Source organism: Chiloscyllium punctatum, chromosome 26 (genome assembly GCF_047496795.1).
Source record: "Chiloscyllium punctatum isolate Juve2018m chromosome 26, sChiPun1.3, whole genome shotgun sequence".
In the NCBI taxonomy this organism is placed as follows: domain Eukaryota; kingdom Metazoa; phylum Chordata; class Chondrichthyes; order Orectolobiformes; family Hemiscylliidae; genus Chiloscyllium; species Chiloscyllium punctatum.
In genome coordinates, this window is record NC_092764.1 from 5,574,299 (window position 1) to 5,599,998 (window position 25,700).

Genomic DNA, 25,700 nt, shown 5'->3' on the forward strand with positions numbered 1-25,700 from the left:
TTTCAGATCAAACACTGCTTTTATTTCAAACGAAATCACTAATGATTAATATCTATTGAAGAAGTGCTGGTCCGGATCTGCCTGCACAAAAGCACTTTCCTCTACTGGTGTCTGGTTAGTGCGACTCCAGCAACTCCTCTGACACGTGTAGATTAACACCGTCCCAAACTCCACACTCTGCTCTGCAAAAAGAATCATTTTTTTGTATTTTTAATGAAAATAAATATTCCTGACAGGCTCAAAGTCCTTCATTACAGGCCAGCAGGAGGCCATTCAGCCCATCCTGGGAGAGGGGTGGATATGATTGGAGCAAGAGGTGGAGTGAGCTGAAGAGGGAGGATGGAACTGCAAAGATGCATAACAGGTCAGAAAATTGTTCATTTTGTGCTGTTTTAATCCAAAGATTAATAGGGAGGGAAACAATAGAGTATGAAAGAAAATTAGTTAGAAAAATAGAACAGATGGCAAGAGTTTCAATAGTTATTTAAAAAGTGTAACCAAAGTGAACATTGACCTGATCGAAAGGAGTCTGGAGAATTAATAATATGAAGAGAGGAAATAGCAGGTAAATTGAACAGATATCTTCCAATAGTCTTCACTATACAGGATACAAATAACATCCCAGAAGCTGCCAAAAATTCAGAAACAGGAGGGAGGAATTCAGAAAAATTATAATCACCAGGGACTGGGGCAGTCAGTTGTCTGGGCGGTCAATGCAGAGTGATGTGAACAGAGTGGGTTCAATTCCTGCACTAGCTGACGTTACCCTGAAGGAGTCTCCCTCTCAACCCCATCTCTATGACCCTATGACTCTCTCCTTGCCTGAGGCGTTGTGACCCTCAGGTTAAACCTCCAGCAGCTGTCTACTCTCAGATGAGAGGAGCTTATGGTCTGGTAAGACGATGGACAACGTGACCATCACAGGGAGCTATCACAGGGTAGAGCACAGGTTCTGGATGTTGTCCAGGACCTGGGGTGGGCAGGACACATTCCTTCAAAATTTTGCCTTTCGGGATCAACAGGATCTTTTACATTGATCCTGGGGCAGGCAGCTCTTTGGTTTAAATCTCACCCAAAAAATAGAAGCAGAAAATCGTCTTAGGACCCGGATGTGTTTTGTGTCCAGTGTGTCTGATTGGAGAGTGTGCACTGGATCTCAGAGTGGACAAGAGTAGCCATTGCAGGGAGCTATCACAGGGTAGAGCACAGAGTGGCCTTCTACTGTCATTCTCTATTCACTTTCAAAAGCTTGACTTGTACCAGTGTGATGCTCTAAGTCCAATTGACTGGACAGTGAGTGTAAACGCAGATCCAAAGAAGGTGGAGATGAACCTGAGCAGTTTGTACAGGGTGGATACAATGTCTGTGTCCCTTTGGGTTCAGTAGAGAACTTCCCTTTTCTTGCATACCTGGGAGTGATGACCAAGTGTAGTTTTCAGGAATGGAAGATGGGAACCAGCTAAACTCTGATTGAGGTAAAGGGTGGGGGCACATAAGGGAGGAAAAGAGGAGATGAAGCACAAGGAGAGTAGGGTTGGAATAGCCCCATTTCTCAGTGATTTCTGAGAACAATTTCTCAAAATTATCAATCAATTCTCAAATGACTGAACCTCCCCTGAACTGAGTCTGTTTGAAGAGTCACCAAGTGGCTATTGGTGGAAGTGCAACTCTTGCTGTAACAACTTCACCAATATACAGTTAGGTGTATAGCACCTACAACACAGTGACATGTCATGAGCACAAGTGTAAATCAGAATTTTAAAAACTGATGGTGAGTTTTAGGGAGGGACTTCCAGAGCCGAAGGTACAGCTGATCAGTGGAGGGACTGATCTGAGATCAGGAGGGAGGATCTGAGTTGCAGTTTGGAGGATAATTAGAGGGGGTGGGGGGGGGAGGTGTTCAGGGAGGGATTTAAAAGCAAGGAGGAGCATTTTCATTTTGGGAAAATTGGCAGCTGGTAGTGGTCAGTTCATGTTAAACAGAACTCGATATTAGGAACTGCTGGGGTTTGGGTGAACACTGGGTCAGGGTGTGTAGAATATGGGGCAGGTGGGGGGAATCGGCCAGAATAGAACTGTCATGACAGGGATCAGCCAACTAAGTCCAAGATGAGGAGGAACTTCTACTGAAGGGAGTGAACCTGAGGAATTGTTTATCATAGTGGGCTGTCGAGACTGGGTCATTCAGTACATTCAGCGGTGAATGCACAGGTTCATAATCAGTAAAGGAATCAAGGGTTAAGAGGTAAAGGCACGAAAATGGGGTGGAGGATAATCAGATCGCCAATGATCACATTGAATGGCAGAGCACATTTGATGGGCTGAATGGCCTACTGCTACTCCTACATTTTAACATTTTCTGTAATTTAATATCACTACAACCTCTCTCAGTATCATGTGCCTCTATCACAGATTGTAGACAACCACATCCCTCATGCAACCTCTGAAACATTTAATTTTCTTAAATATCAAACAGTAAAGGGGGGAAGCCGCAAGATTTCAAGCTTCATTGATGAAGGAAAAATCATTTCAGTCACAATTCAGAAACCTCTCCTCTAAACCTGTGACACAGAGTGAAGGACTACACTTCTCTAGCATAGCCTCCATCCGAATGACTTGACAGACAATGGTGTGGTTTGGAAATGTTGTCACTGATGTCAGAAACTCAGCAACCAAATTATGCACAGCAAGCTCCCACAAACAACAATGCAATGAACAGATCAGCTGCTTATAGTGATGTTGGTTGAAGGATATTGTCCAGGAGCTGGGATGGGTTGGGGGTTGGGGGTTGGGGGGGGGTGGGGGGGGGGGGGGGGAGGGGGAGGGAAAAGGAAGGAGGAGATGTATTCCTTCAGCACTGACCAGGCCAGGTGTTAGAATTGGAGGTAGTTGAGCACTTTGGGGACAGTGACCACAATTCGGTGACTTTTACTCTAGTGATGGAGAGGGATAAGTGTGCACTGCAGGGCAACAGTTATAGCTGGGGACAGGGAAATTATGATGCGGTGAGGCATGACTTAGGATGCGTGGCTTGGAAAAGTAGGCTTCAAGGCAAGGGCGCAATTGATATGTGAAGCTTGTTCAAGGAGCAACTATTGAGTGTCCTTGATAAGTATGTACCTGTCAGGCAGGGAGGAAAGGGTCGTGTGAGGGAGCCGTGGTTTAATAAGGATTTGGAATCCCTTATTAAAGGGAAGAGGGCGGCCTATGTAAAGATGAGGCGTGAAGGTTCAGTTGGGGCAATTGAGAGTTATAAGGTAGCCAGGAAGGATCTGAAGAGAGAGCTAAGAGCAGCAAGGAGGGGACATGAAAGGTCCTTAGTTGGTAGGATTAGGGAAAACCCAAAGGCTTTCTATAGGTATGTCAGGAATAAAAGAATGACTAGGGTAGGAATAGGTCCAGTCAAGGATAGTAGTGGGAAGTTGCGTGTGGAGGCTGAAGAGATTGGGGAGACACTGAATGAATACTTTTCGTCAGTATTCACTCAGGAACAGGACATTGTTGCCGATGTCAATATTGAGTCACAATTAATTAGAATGGATGGCTTTGAGGTATGTAGGGAAGAGGTGTTGGAAATTCTGGAAAGGGTGAAAATAGATAAGTCCCCTGGGCCTGATGGCATTTATCCGAGGATTCTCTGGGAAGTAAGGGAGGAGATTGCAGAGCCATTGGCCTTGATTTTTATGTCCTCGTTGTCTACAGGAATAGTGCCAGAAGACTGGAGGATAGCAAATGTGGTTCCCTTGTTCAAGAAGGGGAGTAGGGATAACCCTAGTAACTATAGGCCGGTGAGTCTCACTTCTGTTGTGGGCAAAGTCTTGGAGAGAATTGTAAGGGATAGGATTTATGAACATCTGGATAGGAATAATGTGACCAAGGATAGTCAGCATGGTTTTGTGAAGGGCAGGTCGTGCCTCACAAACCTTATTGAATTCTTTGAGAAGGTGACTAAGGAGGTGGACAAGGGTAAAGCAGTAGATGTGGTGTATATGGATTTTAGTAAAGCATTTGATAAGGTTCCCCATGGTAGGCTACTGCAAAAAATACGGAGGTATGGCATTGAGGGTGAATTGGAGGTTTGAATTAGGAATTGGCTGGCTGGAAGAAGACAGAGGGTAGTAGTTGATGGTAAAGGTTCATCTTGGAGTGCAGTTACTAGCGGTGTTCCGCAAGGATCTGTTTTGGGACCATTGCTGTTTGTCATTTTTATAAATGACCTGGAGGAGGGGCTAGAAGGTTGGGTGAGAAAGTTTGCGGATGATACGAAAGTCGGTGGAGTTGTTGACAGTGAGGAAGGATGTGGCAGTTTCTATATACAGAGGGATATAGACAAGCTGCAGAGCTGGGCAGAAAGGTGGCAAATGAGTTCAATGTAGGTAAGTGTGAAGTGATTCACTTTGGTAAGAGTAACAAGAAGATGGGGTACTGGGCTAATGGTCGGATACTTGGTAGTGTGGATGAGCAGAGGGATCTTGGTGTCCATGTACACAGATCTCTGAAAGTTTCCACCCAGGTAAATAGTGCGGTGAAGAAGGCATATGGCGTACTGGGCTTTATTGGTAGAGGAATTGAGTTCCGGAGTCCTGAGGTCATGTTGCAGTTGTATAAGACTCTGGTGCGGCCGCATCTGGAATATTGTGTGCAGTTTTGGTCGCCATACTATAGGAAGGATGTGGAGGCACTGGAACGGGTGCAGAGGAGGTTTACCAGGATGTTGCCTGGTATGGTAGGAAAATCGTATGAGGAAAGGCTGAGGCACTTGGGACTGTTTTCATTGGAGAAAAGAAGGTTTAGGGGTGACTTGATAGAGGTGTACAAGATGATTAGGGGTTTAGATAGGGTTGACCGTGAGAACCTTTTTCCACGTATGGAGTCAGCGATTACGAGGGGGCATAGCTTTAAATTAAGGGGTGGTAGGTATAGGACTGATGTTAGGGATAGGTTCTTTACTCAGTGAGTCGTGAGTTCATGGAATGCCCTGCCAGTAGCAGTGGTGGACTCTCCCTCTTTATGGGCATTTAAACGGGCATTGGATAGGCATATGGAGGATAGTGGGCTAGTGTAGGTTAGGTGGGCTTGGATCGGGGCAACATCGAGGGCTGAAGGGCCTGTACTGCGCTGTATTCTTCTATGTTCTATGTTCTATGCCTTTCAGTATTGACAGGAACTTTTACATTGATCCTGGGGCAGATACCTCTTTGGTTTAAATCTCACCCAAAAAACAGCAGCAGAAAATCATGTTAGGACCCTGAAGGTGTTTTGTGCCCAGTGTCTCTGACTGGAGAGTTTACACTGGATCTCAGAGTGGGCAGAGTAGCTATTACAGGGAGCTATCACAAGATAGAGCACAGAGTGACCTTCTCCTGTCATCCTCTATTCACTTTCAAAAGCTTGACTTGTACAAGTGTGATACCCCTGAAACTCACCGTCAGCCCGAGGTGAGAGACAGGCACAGAAGTGGAGTTAAGGGAACAACTCAGGTGAGCTATTACATTATGGACTTGCAGAGCAGATTCGAGGGGCTGAATGGCCTACTAATGCATCTTATGACCCAATGATCTCACTACTGTTTCTGATATTACAACAATGCATTAGATTATGATCCTGATTGAGACATATAAGATTATTAGAGGATTGGACACTCTGGAGGCAGGAAACATGTTTCCGCTGATGGGTGAGTGCCGAACCAGAGGACACAGCTTAAAAATACGGGGTAGACCATTTAGGACAGAGATGAGGAGAAACTTCTTCACCCAGAGAGTGGTGGCTGTGTGGAATGCTCTGCCCCAGAGGGCAGTGGAGGCCCAGTCTGTGGATTCATTTAAGAAAAAGTTGGATAGAGCTCTCAAGGATAGTGGAATCAAGGGTTATGGAGATAAGGCAGGAACAGGATACTGATTAAGGATGATCAGCCATGATCATATTGAATAGTGGTACAGGCTCGAAGGGCAGAATGGCCTACTCCTGCACCTATTGTCTATTGTCTATTACTTACAGTGTGGAAACAGGCCCTTCAGCCAACAAGTCCACACCAACCCTCTGAAGAGCAACCCACCCAGACCCATTCTCCTACATTTACCTCTTCACCTAACACTACAGGTAATTTAGCATGGCCAATTCACCTGACCTGCACATTTTTGTGACTGTGGGAGGAAACCGGAGCACCCGGAGGAAACCCACGCAGACACGGGGAGAACGTGCAAACTCCACACAGACAGTCACCCGAGGTGGGAATTGAACCTGGGTCTCTGGCGCTGTGAGGCAGCACCGTGCTGCCCAATAACCAATCCACTCATTATAAGGGCAGAATAGAGATGGGAAAGGGCTATCCAAATGTAAGACCTTTTTTTAATGTCTTCAAGTACATTATAAAACAGAACAAGTCAATCAAGGTTCACCCTCAGTAACCATCGTGTTCAGGCACCAATCCCCCAGGTCCTAGCACCTACCTTGGCTGCCTGAACCTTTCAGCATGTTAACCAGAGCAGGCATCAGCTGGAACTCAAACACCCTGGGACTGGTACAGAGCTCACACATAGAGGCTGCTGACTCCATTCCCAGTGGGGACAGCAGTAATGGGCTCCCATTCCAGCAATACCTGAGGGATAATTTCAACACGAATCAAACAAAAGTGTTAGATCACCATGCACTGACAAACCAATAGAATACCATGGCAGTAATTCAGACCCACAGCAACTGGCATTTATATAGCACCGACCATAATTGAATCTCCCCAAGGTGCTTCACAGAAGTATAGATCAAACCAAATTTGTCCCTGAGCCATGTGAGTAGGAATCAGCGAAGGTGAACTAAGCTCCTCTGAGGGGTAGGTTTGAAGGAACACCTTAAAGCAAGAGTTTGAGGTGGAGTTTGGGGAGGGACTTCCAGAACATAAAGGCCCAGCCGCTAATGGCAGAGCAATGGGAAGGGGGAATGCTGGAGGAGTGCAGAGATCCCCTGGAAGAAGGGGAGTAGGGTGGGCTGAGGCACTGGAAGGATTTGAAAAAAGGAGAATTTTAACATGGATGTATTGCAGGACCAGGGTCCAAGGGGGTGGGGGGTGAGAACATCAATTTGAGAGTCAGGAGAGGGGTAGCAACGTTTGGATTGGGCTGATGATGAGAGCTCAGTGCAGGGAGTGTTGGAATAGTGAGGAAAAGCATCTCCTTCCACTAAGAGACAAATGGCGATGTCCTCAGCTCAGACTCTGCTACTCATTCTCTGAGCAGGACCTTTGTGTAGTTAATCAATCAGCAGCAGCTCTAGCTGAGAGGCCAATATCCCTGGCTTACACTCAGTAGGTTGGAGTTTGAAGGACAAAGCTCTTGGCTGACTCTCTGGGGTAGTTTTGGAGGACTGTTTCACTCTCCAAGTTAACAAATACAGGGAGAGGTTAAAGCTTGGCCCTTCCTACCTGCCGTGTAAACCCCATACAGCCGCTATTATGAAGCAGAGATGGGGAATTCCTGACTGCGACCTCGTCAATATTTATTCCTCAACTAACATTAAAGACAGATTACCCAATGACTTTCACACTTTTTGGGATCTGACTGTTCACAAATTGTCAGCCATGATTCATATAGTTATGGGAAGGCAATAGCCTAGTGGTATCATCGCGAGACTATTAATCCAGAAACTCAGCTCATGTTCTGGGGACCAGGGTCAAATGGCACAGGGTGGAATTTGAATTAAATCTAAAGAAATAAAAATCAGGAATTAAGAGTCTAATGACCATGAAACTATTGTCAATTGTTTGGAAAAATCCCATCTGGGTCACTAATATCCTTTAGGAAAGGAAACTCCATCCTTACCTGGCCTGGCCCACATGTGACTTCAGACCCACAGCTATTTCCCATTTCCTGGACTCTCAGCTCGTTCAGGCACGATTCTAACTTGTCTGCAGACAGCTAGCCTCACCAAGCTGGCACAGGCTCCAGTTTCTCCAAGGCACGGCTTTGCTCAGCTTCAGCAAGTCAATCCTGACAGTGTGTTTCCGTCAACCACACTCTCAGCTGCCCTGACTTCATGGCTCAGATACCCTGACCCCTAACTGGGTTGGAGTTTGCTAACAGCACTGACATTGCATGAAGCTTTGAGTCAGCCCCCTGTTGGCTCTGACTAACTGGTGTGCTCCTGTCACCGTTGGCCTGTTCTGAGGTTCTGACTGAAACCCATGGAATAAACCCCACTCTTACTGCTCAACAAGCAGGAGTTTAACTCTGCATTGAAAGCTGTGGTTCAGGGATGTTACAGTAGTCACAGATGGCTGCTTTATACAGTACAAATGGGTATAAAGGACAAGTAAATTTCGTTATAGTCGGGACTCTGGAACTTTCTGATTTATTTATTCATGGGATGTGGGCCTCTCTAGCTAGGCAGCATTTATTGCCCATCCCTAATTGTCCAGAGGGCAGTTAAGAGTCAACCACATCGCTGTGGGTCTGGAGTCACACGTAGGCCAGACCAGGTAAGGATGGCACTTTCCTTCCCTAAAGGACATTAGTGACCCAGATGGGTATTCCTGACAATTGACAAAAGTTTCATGGTCATCATTAGACCCTTAATTCCTGATTTTTTCTTTAGACTTAATTCAAATCCCAACCTCTGCCATTTGAAGCGTGGAGCCCAGAACGTTAGCAGAGTTTCTGGATTAATCATCTAGCGATGATACCACGAGGCTATAGCCTCCCCTTAACTGTGTGAATCATGGCTGACAATTTATGCACTGTAAGATCCCACAAAGTGTGTAAATGATTGGATAATCTGTCTCTGTAGCATTAGTTGAGGAATAAATTTAGATTACTTACAGTGTGGAAACAGGCCCTTCGGCCCAACAAGTCCACACCGCCCCGCCAAAGCGTAACCCACCCATACCCCTACATCTATATCTACCCCTTACCTAACACTACGGGCAATTTAGCATGGCCAATTCACCTGACCTGCACATCTTTGGACTGTGGGAGGAAACCGGAGCACCCGGAGGAAACCCACGCAGACACGGGGAGAATGTGCAAACTCCACACAGTCAGTCGCCTGAGGCGGGAATTGAACCCGGGTCTCTGGTGCTGTGAGGCAGCAGTGCCAATAAAGGGGAACAAACTACCAGAAGCTGAGGAATTGCTCAGAGAGTCTGTGACACAGGGCTTCTGAGGGCCGTCTAAAGCTAGGTCTTCATAATTTTGAGAGAGAAAATTGAAATCTCTTCTGACGAAGTTTGATGACCCACCATATCACGGGCATTTAGAGGTGGCGGGAGGCACGGTTTTGATTACACTTGCTACTTGATGTGCTCTCTAGTGTTTAGACAGGGTCAACCTGTTTCCCATGTTTGCCTCATGCTGCTTCTGGATCTTGGAGTACAAACAATATTTATATTTGTACAGTTGAAACCCTTTGTCAATAAACTCTGCCATGATGCTTAACTAAATTTGGTTTGTAGTAAACTAGTTAGCGTTAGTTAACTACAGAATCCTGGCTGATGCATTTCTAAACTAAAAACAGTCTGACACCTACATGATAGGAATAGCAACACCCTCAGCACATTCTAACCTCGTGTCAAAGAGTGAAGGAGAGGAACTTGGAAATGGTCAGTTCACTCCCACCCCCCCAAGCTCCACTTCACAAACTCTCTCATTGGCTGCAACATGCTTTGGAATGCCCTGTGATCAGTAAGGGCACTATGTAAATGCAGCCCCTTTCTTTCTAAATTTGGGTTGTGTCAGAGTGTTAGAACACAAATACTGTTGTGGAGAACATACTGTCTCAGTCATGTGCAATAGGAGAGTGTGTTAAAGTTCTTCAGTTCTTGTGTGTTGTGGTCAGTGTATCATGTATTAGAGAGCGTATTGTGAACTTTAGTGTCTGAAGTCTCACTTCAGGTTCCCATTGTTTGTGTCTATCATATGTGTCATGTTCAGAATGGAAGTGATGAATGTAAACAGGTCACATTGTAGTGACACCCACCCACCACTGGTGGTGCACTAGGCCTTTAGCTTTGCACTTCCCAATTCCTCTGTTTGTTTCGAGGATATTCCCATGCACCAGATTCCTATGTGCTCAACAACTCTAACCCTCTGCAGCCCAGATTTCCGGGATGTAACCATAAAACAAATCTCATCAAAAATTAATGGTTGGGGTATTTAAGTGTTTATTGGTTGAAAGATCTCCCATCCTCTAGCCCCACCAGAAAAGCCCAGGGCTCCAGGGGATTGTCTGATGTGGTTTAAAAAAAAAGTCCAGTTGGGGTTCCCTGGGACACCTCACCTTAAAATCTGTTGAGGGCAGCTGGAAATGCGTTTCATGAATTTGTTGAACGTTCTGTCTCCGTGTTGAACTTGACTCTTCTCATATGTTTCTGGAGCTCCTTCACCATCACAGCTGAGGGGGAGGAACAACAATGTTACACACGTTTTCCACAGTTCACAATCCTCAGGGGGTCATTCCATCATCCTCTGGACCACAAAAACCAAAACAACTGCGGATGCTGTAAGTCAGAAACAAAAACAGAAGTTGCTAGAAAAGCTCAACAGGTCTGGCAGCATCTTTGGACAGAAATCAAAGTTAAGATCCGATGACCCTACCTCAGAAGTCCTGAAAATGAAGGATCACTCGACCCAAAACGCTAACTGATTTCTCTCCACAGATGCTGCCAGAACTTCTGTTCTTGTTGTAGCCCTCTGTCCCACAGCCAGCTGGGCATGGCACGTGACTGGGCAACTCTCCAGGACCATGTGAGGAACATCAACAAGATCCCAAACATGTCCTCAGCTGAGATATCAACAGGAGGAGGCCATTCAGCCCCTTCTCCAGCCTGTTGGACAGGAACAGGAAATAGTCAAGTAGTCTTCTCCCACTCGATTCTTCCATTACTTTCTACATTCTGCATATAGTTTTCCAGGCTTCATTAACAGGGCCATAGAGCACAAGAGGGAGCAGGCGATGCTGAATCTGTACAGGACATTACTCAAATTGAGCTCGAAGCACTGTGTACAGTTCCGGGGAGCACAGTTTGGGAAGGATGTGAACACATTGGAGAGAGTGTGGAAAGAGTTTACAGGAATGGTTCTGGGGATGAGAGCCGTCAGCGATGAGGACAGGTTGAAGACGTTGGGATTGTTCTCTTTTGAGAGGGTGATTTGAGAGAGGTTTTCAAAACAGAGTGAGCTGGGCAGAGTACAAAAGGAGCAATAATTATGGATGGATGACCTGTATTGAACCCAGATTACAGGATAGTGATTGGAAATTTTTGGATAACTGATATAGTTTTATCCAAAAACGGAGAAACAGTATTGGTGGATGTCAAAAGGAGTAAATCGTTTGAGATTGTTTTCTCGGTGAGAACCAGAAGGCACCGTGTTTTGTGAAAGAATGAAGTTCACTCTGTGAGTAGTTAGGTTCTGGATGTCTGGGTAGGGACATGTTCCAGTGCACTGCATGGGGAACTAATGAGAAACAATGTGCAATGTTCTGGGAAAGACAGGAGTTTGGCACCAAATCAAAATGTTCAGAGAGAGACAATACAGGAACAGTGGGCCAAATGGCCTCCTTCTGCACTGTAACCATCCCATGATGAGTGTTCCTTCCCCCTTTCCCGTGCACCTCGGCTATTGCCAGCAGTGGGTGGAGGGCGGGCAGTGAGGATCAGATGTTCCAGGTTTGTCACTGGCCCCTGGTTCTGGTCCCTCCAAAGAGAGAGTCTCTCACCTGGAGAGAGGCAGCTGCTCCACACACACACCCTCCCTCCTCTGGTACTCTGCTAGTAGCTCCTGCTCATGCTTGAAGTTGCTTTGGGAATGGGAATCTTCCTCCTCTATCACGCTGATATAGAATGGCTGGAATTCTGGCACTGTGCTTTGAGAGACCAGCCCCTGGCCCTCTGCTCCCTCCAGCAGGAGGGCCTCCAGTCGGGATGTCTGCTCTATCACCTCTCGTTCGGAGTCGGGGGCTGGGGTCTGCACTACTCCCTCAGTGCTGGACCCCCAGGACTCCTCCATTCCCCAGTCATCAGCCTCGGGACACCAATCCTTCACAGTCACAGGAACAGGGACCATCTTCTACAGAAACAACAACAATAGATTGTAATGAGAACCTTGTTGATATCGACCGTCACATAATCCAAAACCATCCTGCATCAGAACACAGTAGCCCCTTCCCCCAGCCTGTGGGGCACAATGGGGTTAGATTGCAATTGAACATCTTCATTGGAGCTGAAGACAAGTGACAACACCGTGCTCTGGCACCATCTTGGATTACAGAATAAATTACAGAAATGGTAAAATACTGAATAAATACTATTAAATTGATGTTACTGAAACTGAAACAGCTTCAAACGTTTATCTTTCCTTCTCGGTATCCTTCAGCCTCTCTAATCCTCCAGTCCCCACCATCTGACATCAGTCCCCAGGCTCCAGGCAATCCACACCCTTCCTGCCTCCACTGTGATGGAGATACACGGTGCTCCCAAAGCACCAACCCTCAAACAACACCATGCTCCCTCACCGCTGACACTCTCTTCCTCCCTCCCCGCTGACCCACCCTCACTCCCTCCCTCACCGCTGCACTGCCAGAGTCAGCCCTGGATTTGGAAACAAGTTTGAGACAGCGTGAGAGTGCTCCTCATTGAGCCAGAGCTAACCATCTGGACAGGAGTGACAAAGGGACACTGGGACCGAACGACGTGGGGAGCGAGCGAGACTCTCACCTTTGCTGTAGGTTCCTGATTGAGAGGGGTCTCTAGGCATTCAGAGCGCAGCACCTTCCAGCTGGAGAACAAACGGTGAGACCATTAGCATCGTCCAGGATGTTCACCCGCACCCCCATCACTTCACTCAATCGGTCTGTCACCAAACCCCTCCCCAATACTCACACCCCCTCATTTACTCAGTCTGTCAACCCCCCCATCACTCAATTGGTCACCAAACCCCTCCCTAACATTCACCCCCATCCCCCTCACTGTCACTAAACCCCTCCCTAAAATTCACCCCCCCCACTGTCACCAAACCCTTCCCCAACATTCACCCCCCCCTCACTGTCACCAAACCCTTCCCCAACATTCACCCCCCCCTCACTGTCACCAAACCCTTCCCCAACATTCACCCCCCCCTCACTGTCACCAAACCCTTCCCCAACATTCACCCCCCCCCCCCCCCCCCCCCCCCTCACGGTCACCAAACCCTTCCCCAACATTCACCCCCCCCCTCACGGTCACCAAACCCTTCCCCAACATTCACCCCCCCTCACTGTCACCAAACCCTTCCCCAACATTCACCCCCCCCTCACTGTCACTAGACCCTTCCCTAACATTCAGCCCCCCCAATGTCACTAGACCCTTCCCTCACATTCACCCCCCCCTCACTGTCACCAAACCCCTCCCTAACGTTCACCACCACCCCTCACTGTCACTAAACCCTTCCCCAATGTTCAACTCCTCCCTCACTCAGCCTGTCACCAAACCCTCCTCACATCCCCCTGTTTACCCTGAGACTGGAGCCTGACTCAGATTAACAGGATTCCAGATGGATCCCGAAGCCTCAGTAACAAGTTGTAGAACATGATTGAAGATGGAACATGGGGTGATGTGAGAAGATCCGATCTGACCCAGTGAGGAGTGAGGGTATGGATGCACAGCCTGGAAACGTGGGGCAGGCAGGTTCAGCTGACATATTGGATGGTTATTTGGGTTAAAATGGCGAGCAGGGCTCTGTGGCAAAGGCTGGAGGTTGGCACGGGGTAACTATGCTTGATTGAAGAGCTGGTACGGGCATGATGGGCCAAATGGTCTCCTGCTGCACTGTAACAATTCAGTGATTCAGAAAATTACTACATGAAACAGTGGGGGTTGGAATGGAGTAAAATTTTAAAAATCAGAGAAAATGAACAAACCCTCAGAGAATTAATGGCCAAAGACAGACAGAGTGGGACAGTGCAGTACAATCAGTGTAGCCCGACCATTAAACACGGGGCTCTCCTCCCGTCACAGACACCTCAAAATCCATCCCCTCCCTGCCCCCCCGTCCCCTCCCCACCCCCCGAAATCCAGTGCACCTCTGTTTGGCATTTTGTTGATTTCCTTCTGGATAGTAGCTACTGCCCAAACTCTCTATAACTTCAAAGAATTAAAATCAAGTAAGTCAGACACAATTTCTCTCTAACAGATCCATCTGGACCCTCCTGGATTAACTGACCCTTTTACAAACAACAGTTTATTTTATCCCTGAGAATGGTTCTCAGCAACATCCCCACTGTGGCTGGATCGCCTTCCTGGATTTTCCTGGTTTATTCCTCTGGCCTGAAATGAACAGCAATAAGACATTAAAGATTTACTCACCACATAACACAGTGGCTACAAGACCAGGTCAGAGATTAGGTATAATGCAGCAAGTAACTCCCCTCCTGACTCCCCAAAACCCGTCCACCATCTACAAGGCACAAGTCAAGAGTGTGATGGAATTCCCCCCACTTGCCTGGGTGGGTCCAACTATCCAGGACAAAACAGCCAGGTTGGTTGGCACTACATCCACAAGCACCCACTCCCTCCACCACTGATGCTCAGTACACACTGCAGCTTCTACCTACAAGATGCACTGCAGAAACTCACCAAAAATCCTCTGTCAGCACCTTCCAAACCCACAAACACTCCCATGTAGAAGGACAAGGGCAGCAGATACATGGGAACACCACCCCCTGCAAGTTCCCCTCCAAGCCACTCACCATCCTGACTTGAAATATATCACCGTTCCTTCAGTGTCTCTGGGTCAGAATCCTGGAATTCCCTCCCTCAGGGCCATTGTGGGTCAACCCACAGCACATGGACTGCAGCGGTTCAAGAAGGCAGCTCACCCCCGCCTTCTCAAGGGGCAACTAGGGATGGGTAATAAATGCTGGGCCCAGCCAGCAACCCCCATGTCTCATTAATGGTTTTTAAAGATCTATCTGTATCTTGCTGTTTCAAGCTCTGGAACAAATCCCTCTGATTCGCTCAACTCCAGCCAATCAGGTTGTCAGGGAGTGCTTGGGCAGGCGTGGTGGTGGGGGAGGGGAAATGGTCCTGATAGGTTAACAGGAGAAAGGAATAAGATGATGACAGACTGGGATGGAGTAGTTGGGAAGTGATCAAGCATTAACACCAGCATGGACTAGTTGGGTGGAATGGCCTGCAAAAGTTAATACATTTGTTTTACAACAAGTGAATGCAACATTTCCGAATGGTCAATTTCTCCAGTGCCCACAGCAGAGGGGAGCGTACCTGTCTGATCGCCCACAGCACTCCGGTCGGAGACAAGCCAACACATTGATGGTCCGGTGGTAGGCCGAGCCCTCCAGGGGACAATACACCTGGACAATGTGAATAAGGGGATCACTGCAACGTGGACAGTGAGGATACTGCATGGTAATGCCAGGGACACAGTCCTGAGAGAGAGAAAGGTGGGGGGAGGGAGAGAGACAAAGAGATGATATCACTGTAAGAATTAAACACCTGACCAGAGGAGGTCACTCAGCCCCTCGATTCAGTTCCACTGTGGCTGGTTCCTCATTAGCATGGCCCCGTTGTGAGATAAACATGTCCCCGTGAGAAACTACAGTTGTCGATCCAGTGGATCCCATTAAAAAAGAGCAGGGGTAGCAAGGATTTGGAGTACAATGGAATGGAGAGCAGTGACGGCTTGCTTTTCAGATCAGATCAAGGGAGACACAGTAATCTGATAGATGGAGGTGAGCACCTCCTAGTGTCCAAACTTACAGGTGACACACAACTTGGGATCACGGTGAATGATGGGTACTGAAAGGGAAGAAACTTGTAGGGCCCCAGGGATTGAGTGGGGGAGTGGGACCAAATGGGTTGAGGGATCTAGAGTAGACTTCATGGATCAAACAGCTTCCTTAGAATCAGAGAGTGATTTATCTTTTAATTCCTTCAACCCAAAACTCTCAATTTCCCCATGGCCAATCCACCTAACCTACACGCCTTTGGACTGCAGGAGGAAACCCACAGAGACAGAGAATGTGTGTGTGGAGTTTGCACAGTCACCCAAGGGTGGAATCAAACCTGGGTCCCTGCCGCTGTGAGGTAGTGCTAACCATCAAGCCATCCAAACAATTTCTGATAACATTCCTGTGAAATGTTTTGGAATATTTTACTGTTAAAAGGTGCTTCATAAATGCAGGTTGTTGTTTCTGATACACAGATTGGTAGTGAAGAGTCAATCTAATGGTTATAGGCCAGACCTGACTGTGATCTGATCAATGAATACAAGTGTATTACTTATCTACATATTTTTTTAAAAATTTGCACTTTTATAACATCTTTCACATCTTCAGGGTGGCCCAAAACATTTTACAACCAACAAAACTTATTTTAAGGTGTAACCATTAATGTTCTGCAGTTAACCAATAAATGAGATAAACGATTGATCTCATCACAATCATGTTATCGTTTTGTCAGAGCTGGCTGCTGTTTCATGATTCATGTAGTTTAGTTCTAATCACACAGTGCAATCATTGATTGATTCATTCAAGCCGTTATTCTGCTTAACTGTAACCAATATCGATCTTTGTAATTTCAAACCTAGGTGGCTCTGCTTCAGTTCACAAAAGAATGTACTCAGATTTTAAATAGAATTTGTTAATTCACAGCAGGAGTGTGTCACTGTCTAGACTAGTATTCATTGTCCATCCCAGAGGGCAGTTAAGAGTCAACTACATAGCTGTGGGTCTGGAGTCACGTGTAGGTCAGACCAAGTAAAGACGGCAGTTTCCTTCCCTGAAAGGCGTTTGTAAACCATGGGTTTTTCTGACAACCAGCAATGTATTCATGGTCATCGTTAGACTCTCAATCCCAGATTTTTAAGGAATTCAGATTCCACCATCTCCCTCAACAGATTCAAACCTGGTTCTGGAGTTCTGAAGGGTCACTGGACTTGAAACATTAACTTTCTGTCTCCACAACTGCTGCCAGACCTGCTGAGTTACTCCAGCAATTTCTGTTTTTTGTTTCAGAGCATTACCTTTTTTTGGATAAACAGTCTAGCAATGATACTACTGGCCATTACTCATCCCAGACTGAAGGTAACACACCGTTGTGTTCATGTTGACACACCTGGGTTTAGTTATTTCCATCTTGATTTGACTTATTAGTGTCAGATACAGTGAAAAGTTTTGTTTTGCGTGAAGTACAGGCAAAGATTATAACACAAAGATCATAGGGTAACAGAACAGAGTGAGGAATACAAGGTTACAGCTGCAGGAAAGGTAGCTACGAACAGAGAGATCACCATTAGATTTGAAACTCTGGAGGTCCATTCAGAAGTCTAATAACAGTGGGGAAGAAGCTTTACGTGTGTTTAAGCTTTTGTATCATTTACCTAATGGAGATTATAACCAGGGTGGGTGGGGAGAACTTGCAATTTAAGGCTGCATAATCCAAGTTTAAACTCTCCGTGATAATTGAAAACCTATTAGTGACAGAACAGTGTGATCACAAGAGGAAGGTTAAGAGGGAGTTACTGCAGGAAGGAGTAGTGTTCTAGCGTGCTCTCATTGGCTTGGTTTCCATTTATAATGTCTTCGGTGAGAAATAATGACATTTGACTATATATAATCTTTGTTTTATAGTTAACTTTGTAACAATGTGTTTTTTAATTTGCTACTGTGTAATCCTTTAGAAATTGATTCCTCAAGATCAGGTATTATCTGAATGTATAAGGATCTCTCTTTATACACACACTATAATTATTATTCACTTTTATAAGTTGTTTGCATTAGTACTTTGTGATCTTCTTGATTAGTTTCACAGTGTTGAAGTTACAGGCAACTTTTCCACTTTATCTTCTGTTTAAAACCACTTTCAGTTAACAGTAGAACATAGAACAATACAGCACAGAACAGGCCCTTCGGCCCACGATGTTGTGCCGAACATTTGTCCTAGCTTAAGCACCTATCCAATTGCCGCTTAAAGGTCACCAACGATTCTGACTCTGCCACTCCCACAGGCAGTGCATTCCATGCCCCCACCACTCTCTGGGTAAAGAACCCACCCCTGACATCTCCCCTGTACCTTACACCCTTCACCTTAAATTTATGTCCCCTTGTAACACTCTGTTGTACCCAGGGAAAAAGTTTGACTGTCTACTCTATCTATTCCTCTGATCACCTTATAAACCTCTATCAAGTCACCCCTCATCCTTCGCCGTTCCAATGAGAAAAGGCCTAGCACTCTCAACCTATCCTCGTACGACCTATTCTCCATTCCAGGCAACATCCTGGTAAATCTCCTCTGCACCCTCTCCAAAGCTTCCACATCTTTCCTAAAATGAGGTGACCAGAACTGCACACAGTACTCCAAATGTGGCCTAACCAAAGTCCTGTACAGCTGCAACATCACTTCATGACTCTTGAATTCAATCCCTCTGCTAATGAACGCTAATACACCATAGGCCTTCTTACAAGCTCTATCCACCTGAGTGGCAACTTTCAAAGATCAATGAACATAGACCCCAAGATCCCTCTACTCCTCCACCTTACTAAGAACCCTACCGTTAACCCTGTATTCCGCATTCTTATTTGTCTTTCCAAAATGGACAACCTCACACTTGACAGAGTTGAACTCCATCTGCCACTCCTCAGCCCAGCTCTGCATCATATCTAAGTCCATTTGCAGCCGACAACAGCCCTCCTCAATATCCACAACTCCACCAATCTTTGTATCATCTGCAAATTTACTGACCCATCCTTCGATCCCTCTTCCAAGTCATTAATAAAAATTACAAACAGCAGAGGACCCAGAACTGATCCCTGTGGAACTCCACTTGTAACTGGGCTCCAGGCTGAATATTTACCATCTACCACCACTCTCTGACTTCAACCGGTTAGCCAGTTTTCTATTAAACTGGCCAAATTTCCCTCTATCCCATGTCTCCTGACTTTCCACATAAGCCTACCATGGGGAACCTTATCAAATGCCTTACTAAAATCCATGTACACTACATCCACAGCTCTACCCTCATCCACATGCTTGGTCACCTCCTCAAAGAATTCAATAAGACTTGTAAGGCAAGACCTACCCTTCACAAATCCGTGCTGGCTGTCCCTAATCAAGCAGTGTCTTTCCAGATACTGATAAATCCTATCCCTCAGTACCCTTTCCATTACTTTGCCTACCACCGAAGACAGACTAACTGGCCTGTAATTCCCGGGTTATCCCTATTCCTTTTTTGAACAGGGGCACAACATTCGCCACTGTCCAGTCCCCTGGTACCACCCCCCATTGACAGTGAACAATGAGCTTGGATTATCAACTGTGGGGAGCCCAGAGCATTCATAGCCCCATCCAAAACAAAGGTGCCAAGAGGAGATTACAAACTACCCTCTCCTCAAAGTAACACTAAGGTGGGCCCATGGATAACTGACATCTTGAGGAACCAATCAGGAGATGGTGGGAAGTATCAGTCAATGCTCGTCACCTTAAGAGCCAGTTAGAGATGGAGCATACAACCCATAAACCAAACAGAAGCGAATCTCACCCCACCCAGGCCATCCAGAATGTAGGTTAGTAAGTCCTCACAGAGAGCTGTGCAGAGACAGGGTTTTTAAACAAGCTGAACAGTTCATGTCAAACACAGGGAGACGATTCAGCCTATTGTGGTAGACTAGTTCTTTATAACAGCAAAGGGCTCTGGAGTATATGGGCTGACCAATCCTTTACCCCCATCACTGTCAGGGCAGGTCCTGACAAAAGGTTTCGGCTCCAAATGTTGACTCTCCTGCTCCTCGGATGCTGCCTGACCGGCTGTGCTTTTCCAGCACCACACTCGTTGACTTCCCGCATCAGCAATCCTTACAGTCTCCAGGACAGACTATTTGGAGGTGCTGGAAATGTAGTTTCGAGGGGCCAGGGTGTGTACAAAAATTTGGGAGGAGCCTATTGCTGAAGTGGTGCAGAAACTGGGCTTTTGAGTGTATTGCTCTCTCTCCATTGCAGGTAAAAATCTGGTCATCCGCTGTGAGGTAGTGTTGGTGTTGCTGTACCTGGTGCAGGTCTGGCCCATTCCCTGAGCCACCTTCCATTTCATTTGGAGGTCTAGGATGGACTGTGTCCACGTGGACACCATGTACATAAACTCTGGATTAGTGTGTGGGGGGGTTTGAGTTTAGGGTGTGCCCAATGCTGCCCTCATCCTGATGGCGCCCTTTGTGTGCGGCTGCATTAAGCTGTGTGTAGACCCTTGGTACACAAACACAAATGTCACTGCATCCTGAGGTTCTACCCATCCCCAGTGTCGCGAAGGATGGGATTGGTCTTTGTGCCACAGAACACTCCAAATAGTTGGACCATTCGGGTATCACTGGTTCCTCAAAGCTTGCAAAGGAGAACACCGTTGACCACCAGTCCATCAGGAAGTGGTCAGTACACAGCATCCTGGAGACCCTGTGGGAATAGGAGAGGGTGGATCCTGATGGGTTGTTTCCTGAGCAGACTGTCAAAGTCATTTGGCAGAGACGCCTCATCACCAGAACTTTCTAACAAGCACCAAGACATCATTTGGCAGGAGGTGAGAAAGGCACTACCTGGGAGACCCTTCATCTACACTGCACTCCCTGCACCATCGCACGCTGCCCTCAAAGTGGCTTGGGGAGGGGGGGGAGGGGGGGGCGAGATGTGCCTTTGTAAAGGAAGCCGGGGGGAAGATGCAGTGGGTTGTGTTGATGTTTGTCCTGAGCAGCTCCGTGATGCGGGACTCTGTGCTCTACCGTCTGTTCCCCGGGATGCACCGAGACAAACATCGACTGCACCGGGAAGAACATCAGCTCGGTGAAAGACGCTCTTTGGTCTGCCCGAAACTTGTTGGTGTTACAGAGCAAGGCGTTGACCCTGACCCAGTATTACAGACTGATATCCTCTATTCCTGATGAAGGGCTTTTGTCCAAAGCGTCTATTTTCCTACTTCTTGGATGCTGCCTGACCTGCTGCGCTTTTCATTCTAACCCAGATACACTCCAAGGTCCAGGGCTACATGTGATGGACACACTAAAGCTCAGAGTAGCTGCCAGGAGACACAGTGGGGAAAGACCACTGTCTGAGGTCTTCCAACTGAAGTATAATGAAGGTTTGTTCAGTTATTGGACTCTCCTGGTGCCTCAAAATGAACATAAATCATTTCCTGCATGAGTAGAAAATACCTTTGTTTTTGCAACTGCAGGGAACTTCTGAAAAATATCAAAATTTCAATGTTTGGTTTTTTTCCTGCAAAGGCTATACAGAACTGACTTCAAACTTTTGAATGTACTTACAGATGATTTTTTTATAAATAAAGTTTTATCTTTGCAATTAAAAAAAAGGGGTCTAGAGGGTGGTAGGAATTTGGAATGCGCTGCCTGAGAGGGATGGCTGAGGTGGGAAATCTTACAAACTTTTATAAAGGGAGTTGAAGAATGTGATGCTGGAAAAGCACAGCTGGTCAGGCAGCATCCTGAATGCCTCAAAACGTCGACTCTCCTGTTCCTCAGATGCTGCCTGACCTGCTGTGCTTTTCCAACACACTCTTCGGCTCTGATCTCCAGCATCTGCAGCCCTCACTTTTTCCCAAACTTTTATAAAGGACTTAGATGGACACTTGAAATGTCATAACATTCAAGGCTATGGACCTTCTGCTGGAAAGTGCAACTAGTTTAGGGAGTTGCATATCTTTGGTGGCACAGACTCAATGGGCCGAAAGGCCTCTTCTGTACTACCCGATTCTATGAAGTTAGTTTGGAAAACTTGAGACTGTTTTCCTTCAAAAAGAGAAGGCAGAGAGGAAATCTGTTTAAAGTGTTTAAATCATGGGGTGGGGATGTCTGGAGAGAGTCATTTGAGGAGAAACTGTACCTACTTGTGAAAGGATTGAGAACAAGAGAACACAGATTTAGAAGTAAAAATAAAATACCACAGATGTTGGAAATCTGAAATAAAAACAAAGTGCTGGAGAAATGCAGCAGGCCTGGCAGTGTCAGTGGAGAGAGAAACAGAGTTAATGTTTCAAATCAAATACGACTCTTCTTCAGAAAAGATTTGAAGCAATTGGCAAAAGTGGCAATGAGAAAAGAACTTTTGCATGCAGCCAATGGAGGGGGTTTGGTCCACACCGCCAGCAGGCAGATTGAATCCAGAAATGTAAAAGGGAACTTGATCATTATTTGAAAAAGGCCTACATGGAGATGGCACACACTGAATTGTTCAATGGCAGAGCTGGTCCAGATAGGAAAGACCAAAAAGTCTCCACCTGCACTGTAACAGTTCAATTACCAGCATATTTGATCCCTCGAGCCTCCTCCACCATACAGTTGGGTCATGGCTGATCCAGCATTCCTCAAATCCACTTTCCTGCCCTCTCTCCGCAACCCTTAATTTCCCACTCTGATCAAGAATTGATCTTAGCCTTAAATAAACACATGAACTCTGTCCGCACAACTCTCTGTGGCAAAGAACTTCAAAGATGCTCAGCCCACAGGAGAAATTCCTCTTCATTTCAGTTTTACATTAGCATCTTAAATTCTGAGACTGTGCTCTCTGGTCCCAGCCTCTCCCACAAGGGGAAAAAACATCCTCTCAACATTGAGGGGCATGGATAGGATAAATAGACAGTGTCTTTTCCCTGGGGTGGGGGAGTCCAGAACTAGAGGGCGTAGGTTTAGGGTGAGGGGAAAGATGTAAGAGGGACCAAAAGGGGGAACTTTTTCCACACAGAGGGTGGTACGTGTATGGAATGAGCTGCCAGAGGAAATGGTGGAGACTGGTACAATCACAGCATTCAAAAGGCATCTGGATGGATATAGGATTAGGAAGAGTTTGGAGGGATATGGGCCAAAGGCAGGCAAATGGGACTAGATTAGGTTGGGATATCTGATCGGCATGGACAAGTTGGACCAAAGGGTCTGTTTCTGTGCTGTATATTTCTATGACGCTTAGCCCCTGAAGGATCCTCCTGTGATTGTGGGTGCAATCACTACAATCAGCCACAAGTTTTAAACAGAGGACATAATGCATCAATGCAAGGTATGGGTTAACTCTAAACTTAGCACTCCTCCTCAGCCGTAAAAGTATTTGTGATATCTTGTTGTAGATAGACCTCTAGTGGAGGTTATTTGTTTAAAAAGTTCGAGCCAGCCAGGAGTCGAACCTGGAATCTTCTGATCCGTAGTCAGACGCGTTATCCATTGCGCCACTGGCCCGCTGTACAAACGTGGCGCGGGGAGGCCTTAAGAAGTTGCGTCATGTAGTTAAGCCCCGCCCTCTGAGCCCCCCTTTTTTATGAATGGGGCTGGTCACGTGCCTCGGAACACTGCGACAGCAGAAATGGATACACCGTGGCCTCCAATCCCCAGACCCCCCCCCGGGTCCTGCCGCCCGCCGGTGTCTCTTACCGGTCTCCCGCCCACTTTGCTGGTCTCCCAGGAGCAGCGGCTCCCTGCCCCGATCACTGCGTCCCGAAGTCCCAGTAAGACGGGCCCTGGTCTAGCTGCGGAACACATGCCGGCGGTTGCTGCTGCTCGAGGAGCGAGGCCCGGCCGCGGAGTGAAGGCAGTTCGAATCCCGCCCACTCAGCTCAGCTGGTCTTTTATATCCTGCTGCCAAATCTGTCTTTATTTTGGTGCAGCCTTCTTATAATTATAATAATTATCTGTATAATTTCTCATTTTAAAAATGACTGTTGGGTAAAACAATATGTAATATAGAATAAATACGTTTTTGTGTTGTTACATTAAAAATGTAATTACTTTCAGAAAGACCATTTCATACAAACTGAGTGAGACTCAAAACTAATGAACTGGAGCAAACTCCATTCTAACAAACTGACGTGATGCCCCGGGGTGTACTTCACCCTCTCTCACTCTAAGAAAACCTCTTCCTTGTGTGGAGTGATTGACATCGTGGAATAACGGAAACTCCTCTTGTATTGTTACTAATTGCAGTAGTAATATGATCTACTCCTCACAAACACCTATCTATGAGAGCTCAGTCACTTTGTCTATAACTGTAAACTGTCTTTCCCACAACAGATAGGTGCAGGCAAGGAGGACCCCTGTCAGTAATCAGGGGCAAAAATAGAAGTTATTAGAACAGCTCAGCAGATCTGGCAACACTTGTGAGAGAAATAGAGTTAACATTTCAGCTTAGAACCCCAACCCAACACATTAACTCTGTGATTTCTCTGCACAGATGCTGCCAAACCTGCTGAGCTTTTCTAGCAACTTCTGATTGACAGCATCCACAATTTTTTGGCTTTTATTCAGAAATCAGGGGCACAGTCTTAAAAAAAGGAGCAGGTGTTCCAGTGAATCCCAGCGCAAACTGGAGGAACAACCTCTCATCTTCAGACTAGGCACTTTACAACCTTCTGGACTTAATGCTGAGCTCAACACCTTCAGATTCTGAACCCACTCCCATTCCTTCCCTTATTCTTTGTCACCAGGTCCTCTCTCCTTCCCCACCCCCCCGCCCCCAAACCAGTGGGTCTGCCTGTACTTTCAAATTTGGCAGAAGACACACCATTTTTCTGGATTAGTGGTGCTGGAAGAGCACAGCAGTTCAGGCAGCATCCCTGCTGTGCTCTTCCAGCACCACTAATCCAGAATCTGGTTTCCAACATCTGCAGTTATTGTTTTTACATACACCATTTTTCGGCCATTCTCATATTCAGATCACTTAATCTGAATTTTCAGCATCTTTTTTCCTCCAGCATTCTACACCCACCACTGCCACCCCCCACCCAGCAAACTTTGGCACAAATACAGCCCCCTGAACACCACGTTAGCTCTGATGAACAGTCATCTAAACTCGAAACATTAGCTTGCTCTCTCTCCATGGATGCTGTCTGACCCGCTGGGATCTCCAGCATTTGTTGTTTTCAGGTGGTTCAGAAGGGTTTCGAGGAGAAATGTCTTCACCTTCACTCAGAGGGTGGTACGTGTATAGAATGAGCTGCCAGAGGAAGTGGTGGAGGCTGGTACAATTACAGCATTTAAAACGCGTCTGGATGGGTAAATGAATAGGAAGGTAGAAAAGCAGGAGGCTGGGAGAACACAGCAAGCCAGACAGCATCCAGAGATGGAGAAGTCAACGTTTTGGGTGTAACCCTTCTTCAGGACTGGGGGTGGGTGTGGGGGGAGCTGCAGCTAAAGGGGGATGGGGGTGGTGAGGTAGGGATGGGTGAACACAGGTAGAGGGTACAACCTGGTTGGTCGATGGGAGAAATGAATCTGGTTGATAGATGGATGGAAGGAGAAAGTGAGGACTGCAGATGTTGGAGATCAGAGTTGACAGTGTGGTGCTGGAAAAGCACAGCAGCTCAGGCAACATCTGAGGAGGAGAATCGATGTTCGGGCATAAGCCCTTCATCAGAAATGAGGGGCTGATGAAGGGCCTTTGACCGAAACATCGATTCTCCTGCTCTTTGGATGCTGCCTGATCTACTGTGCTTTTCCATGATCACTCTTGAGCTGGAAGAAAGGGTTGATCAGAGGAATGGAAGGGAGGAGGTGGGACTGGGAAAGGAGTAGATGTTGGGAAGGGAGGCTATTTGAAATTGGAGAACTCATTGTTGAGTCCTGCGGGCTGTAGGCTGCCCAGATGGAAGATGAGGTGTTGTTCCTCCAGGTTGCTGTTTGACACCTACTGGGAACCCCAGCCTCCTGCTTGTCTACCTTGGAATCTAGCAATTGCAGGT

General features: G+C 46.6%; 1 protein-coding gene and 1 non-coding gene across 3 annotated transcripts; both read right to left on the minus strand.

Annotated features, from left to right (window-relative positions):
- pdcd2l (programmed cell death 2-like) lies at window positions 1-23,857 on the minus strand. 2 transcript variants are annotated; one of them, XM_072595812.1, is made up of 7 exons: window positions 23,398-23,857; window positions 15,245-15,408; window positions 12,701-12,761; window positions 11,704-12,053; window positions 10,264-10,377; window positions 6,450-6,598; window positions 1-177 (listed from the first exon to the last, which is right to left on the minus strand). In XM_072595812.1, exons 1-7 carry the CDS (start codon window positions 23,503-23,505, stop codon window positions 116-118), a joined length of 1,008 nt encoding a protein of 335 aa, XP_072451913.1. In that variant the 5' UTR covers window positions 23,506-23,857; the 3' UTR covers window positions 1-115. The 2 variants fall into 2 exon arrangements, with proteins under 2 accessions (XP_072451913.1, XP_072451912.1); XM_072595811.1 differs by having other exon boundaries at window positions 1-182; window positions 23,398-23,855.
- On the minus strand, window positions 23,133-23,205 carry trnar-acg (transfer RNA arginine (anticodon ACG)). The gene has a single exon. It is a non-coding gene; the product is annotated as a tRNA-Arg (tRNA).
- Window positions 23,858-25,700: the final 1,843 nt, after the last annotated feature.

Excerpts from the sequence above, each read along its gene's own strand:
- pdcd2l (XM_072595811.1), bottom strand. The coding sequence starts at position 23,505 with ATGTGTTCCGCAGCTAGACCAGGGCCCGTCTTACTGGGACTTCGGGAC. Across the intron at positions 12,762-15,244 it reads TGCTGTGGGCGATCAGACAG|CTGGAAGGTGCTGCGCTCTG; the intron begins GTACGCTCCCCT and ends TTTGTTCTCCAG. Across the intron at positions 183-6,449 it reads GAAAGGTTCAGGCAGCCAAG|AGCAGAGTGTGGAGTTTGGG; the intron begins GTAGGTGCTAGG and ends TTCTTTTTGCAG.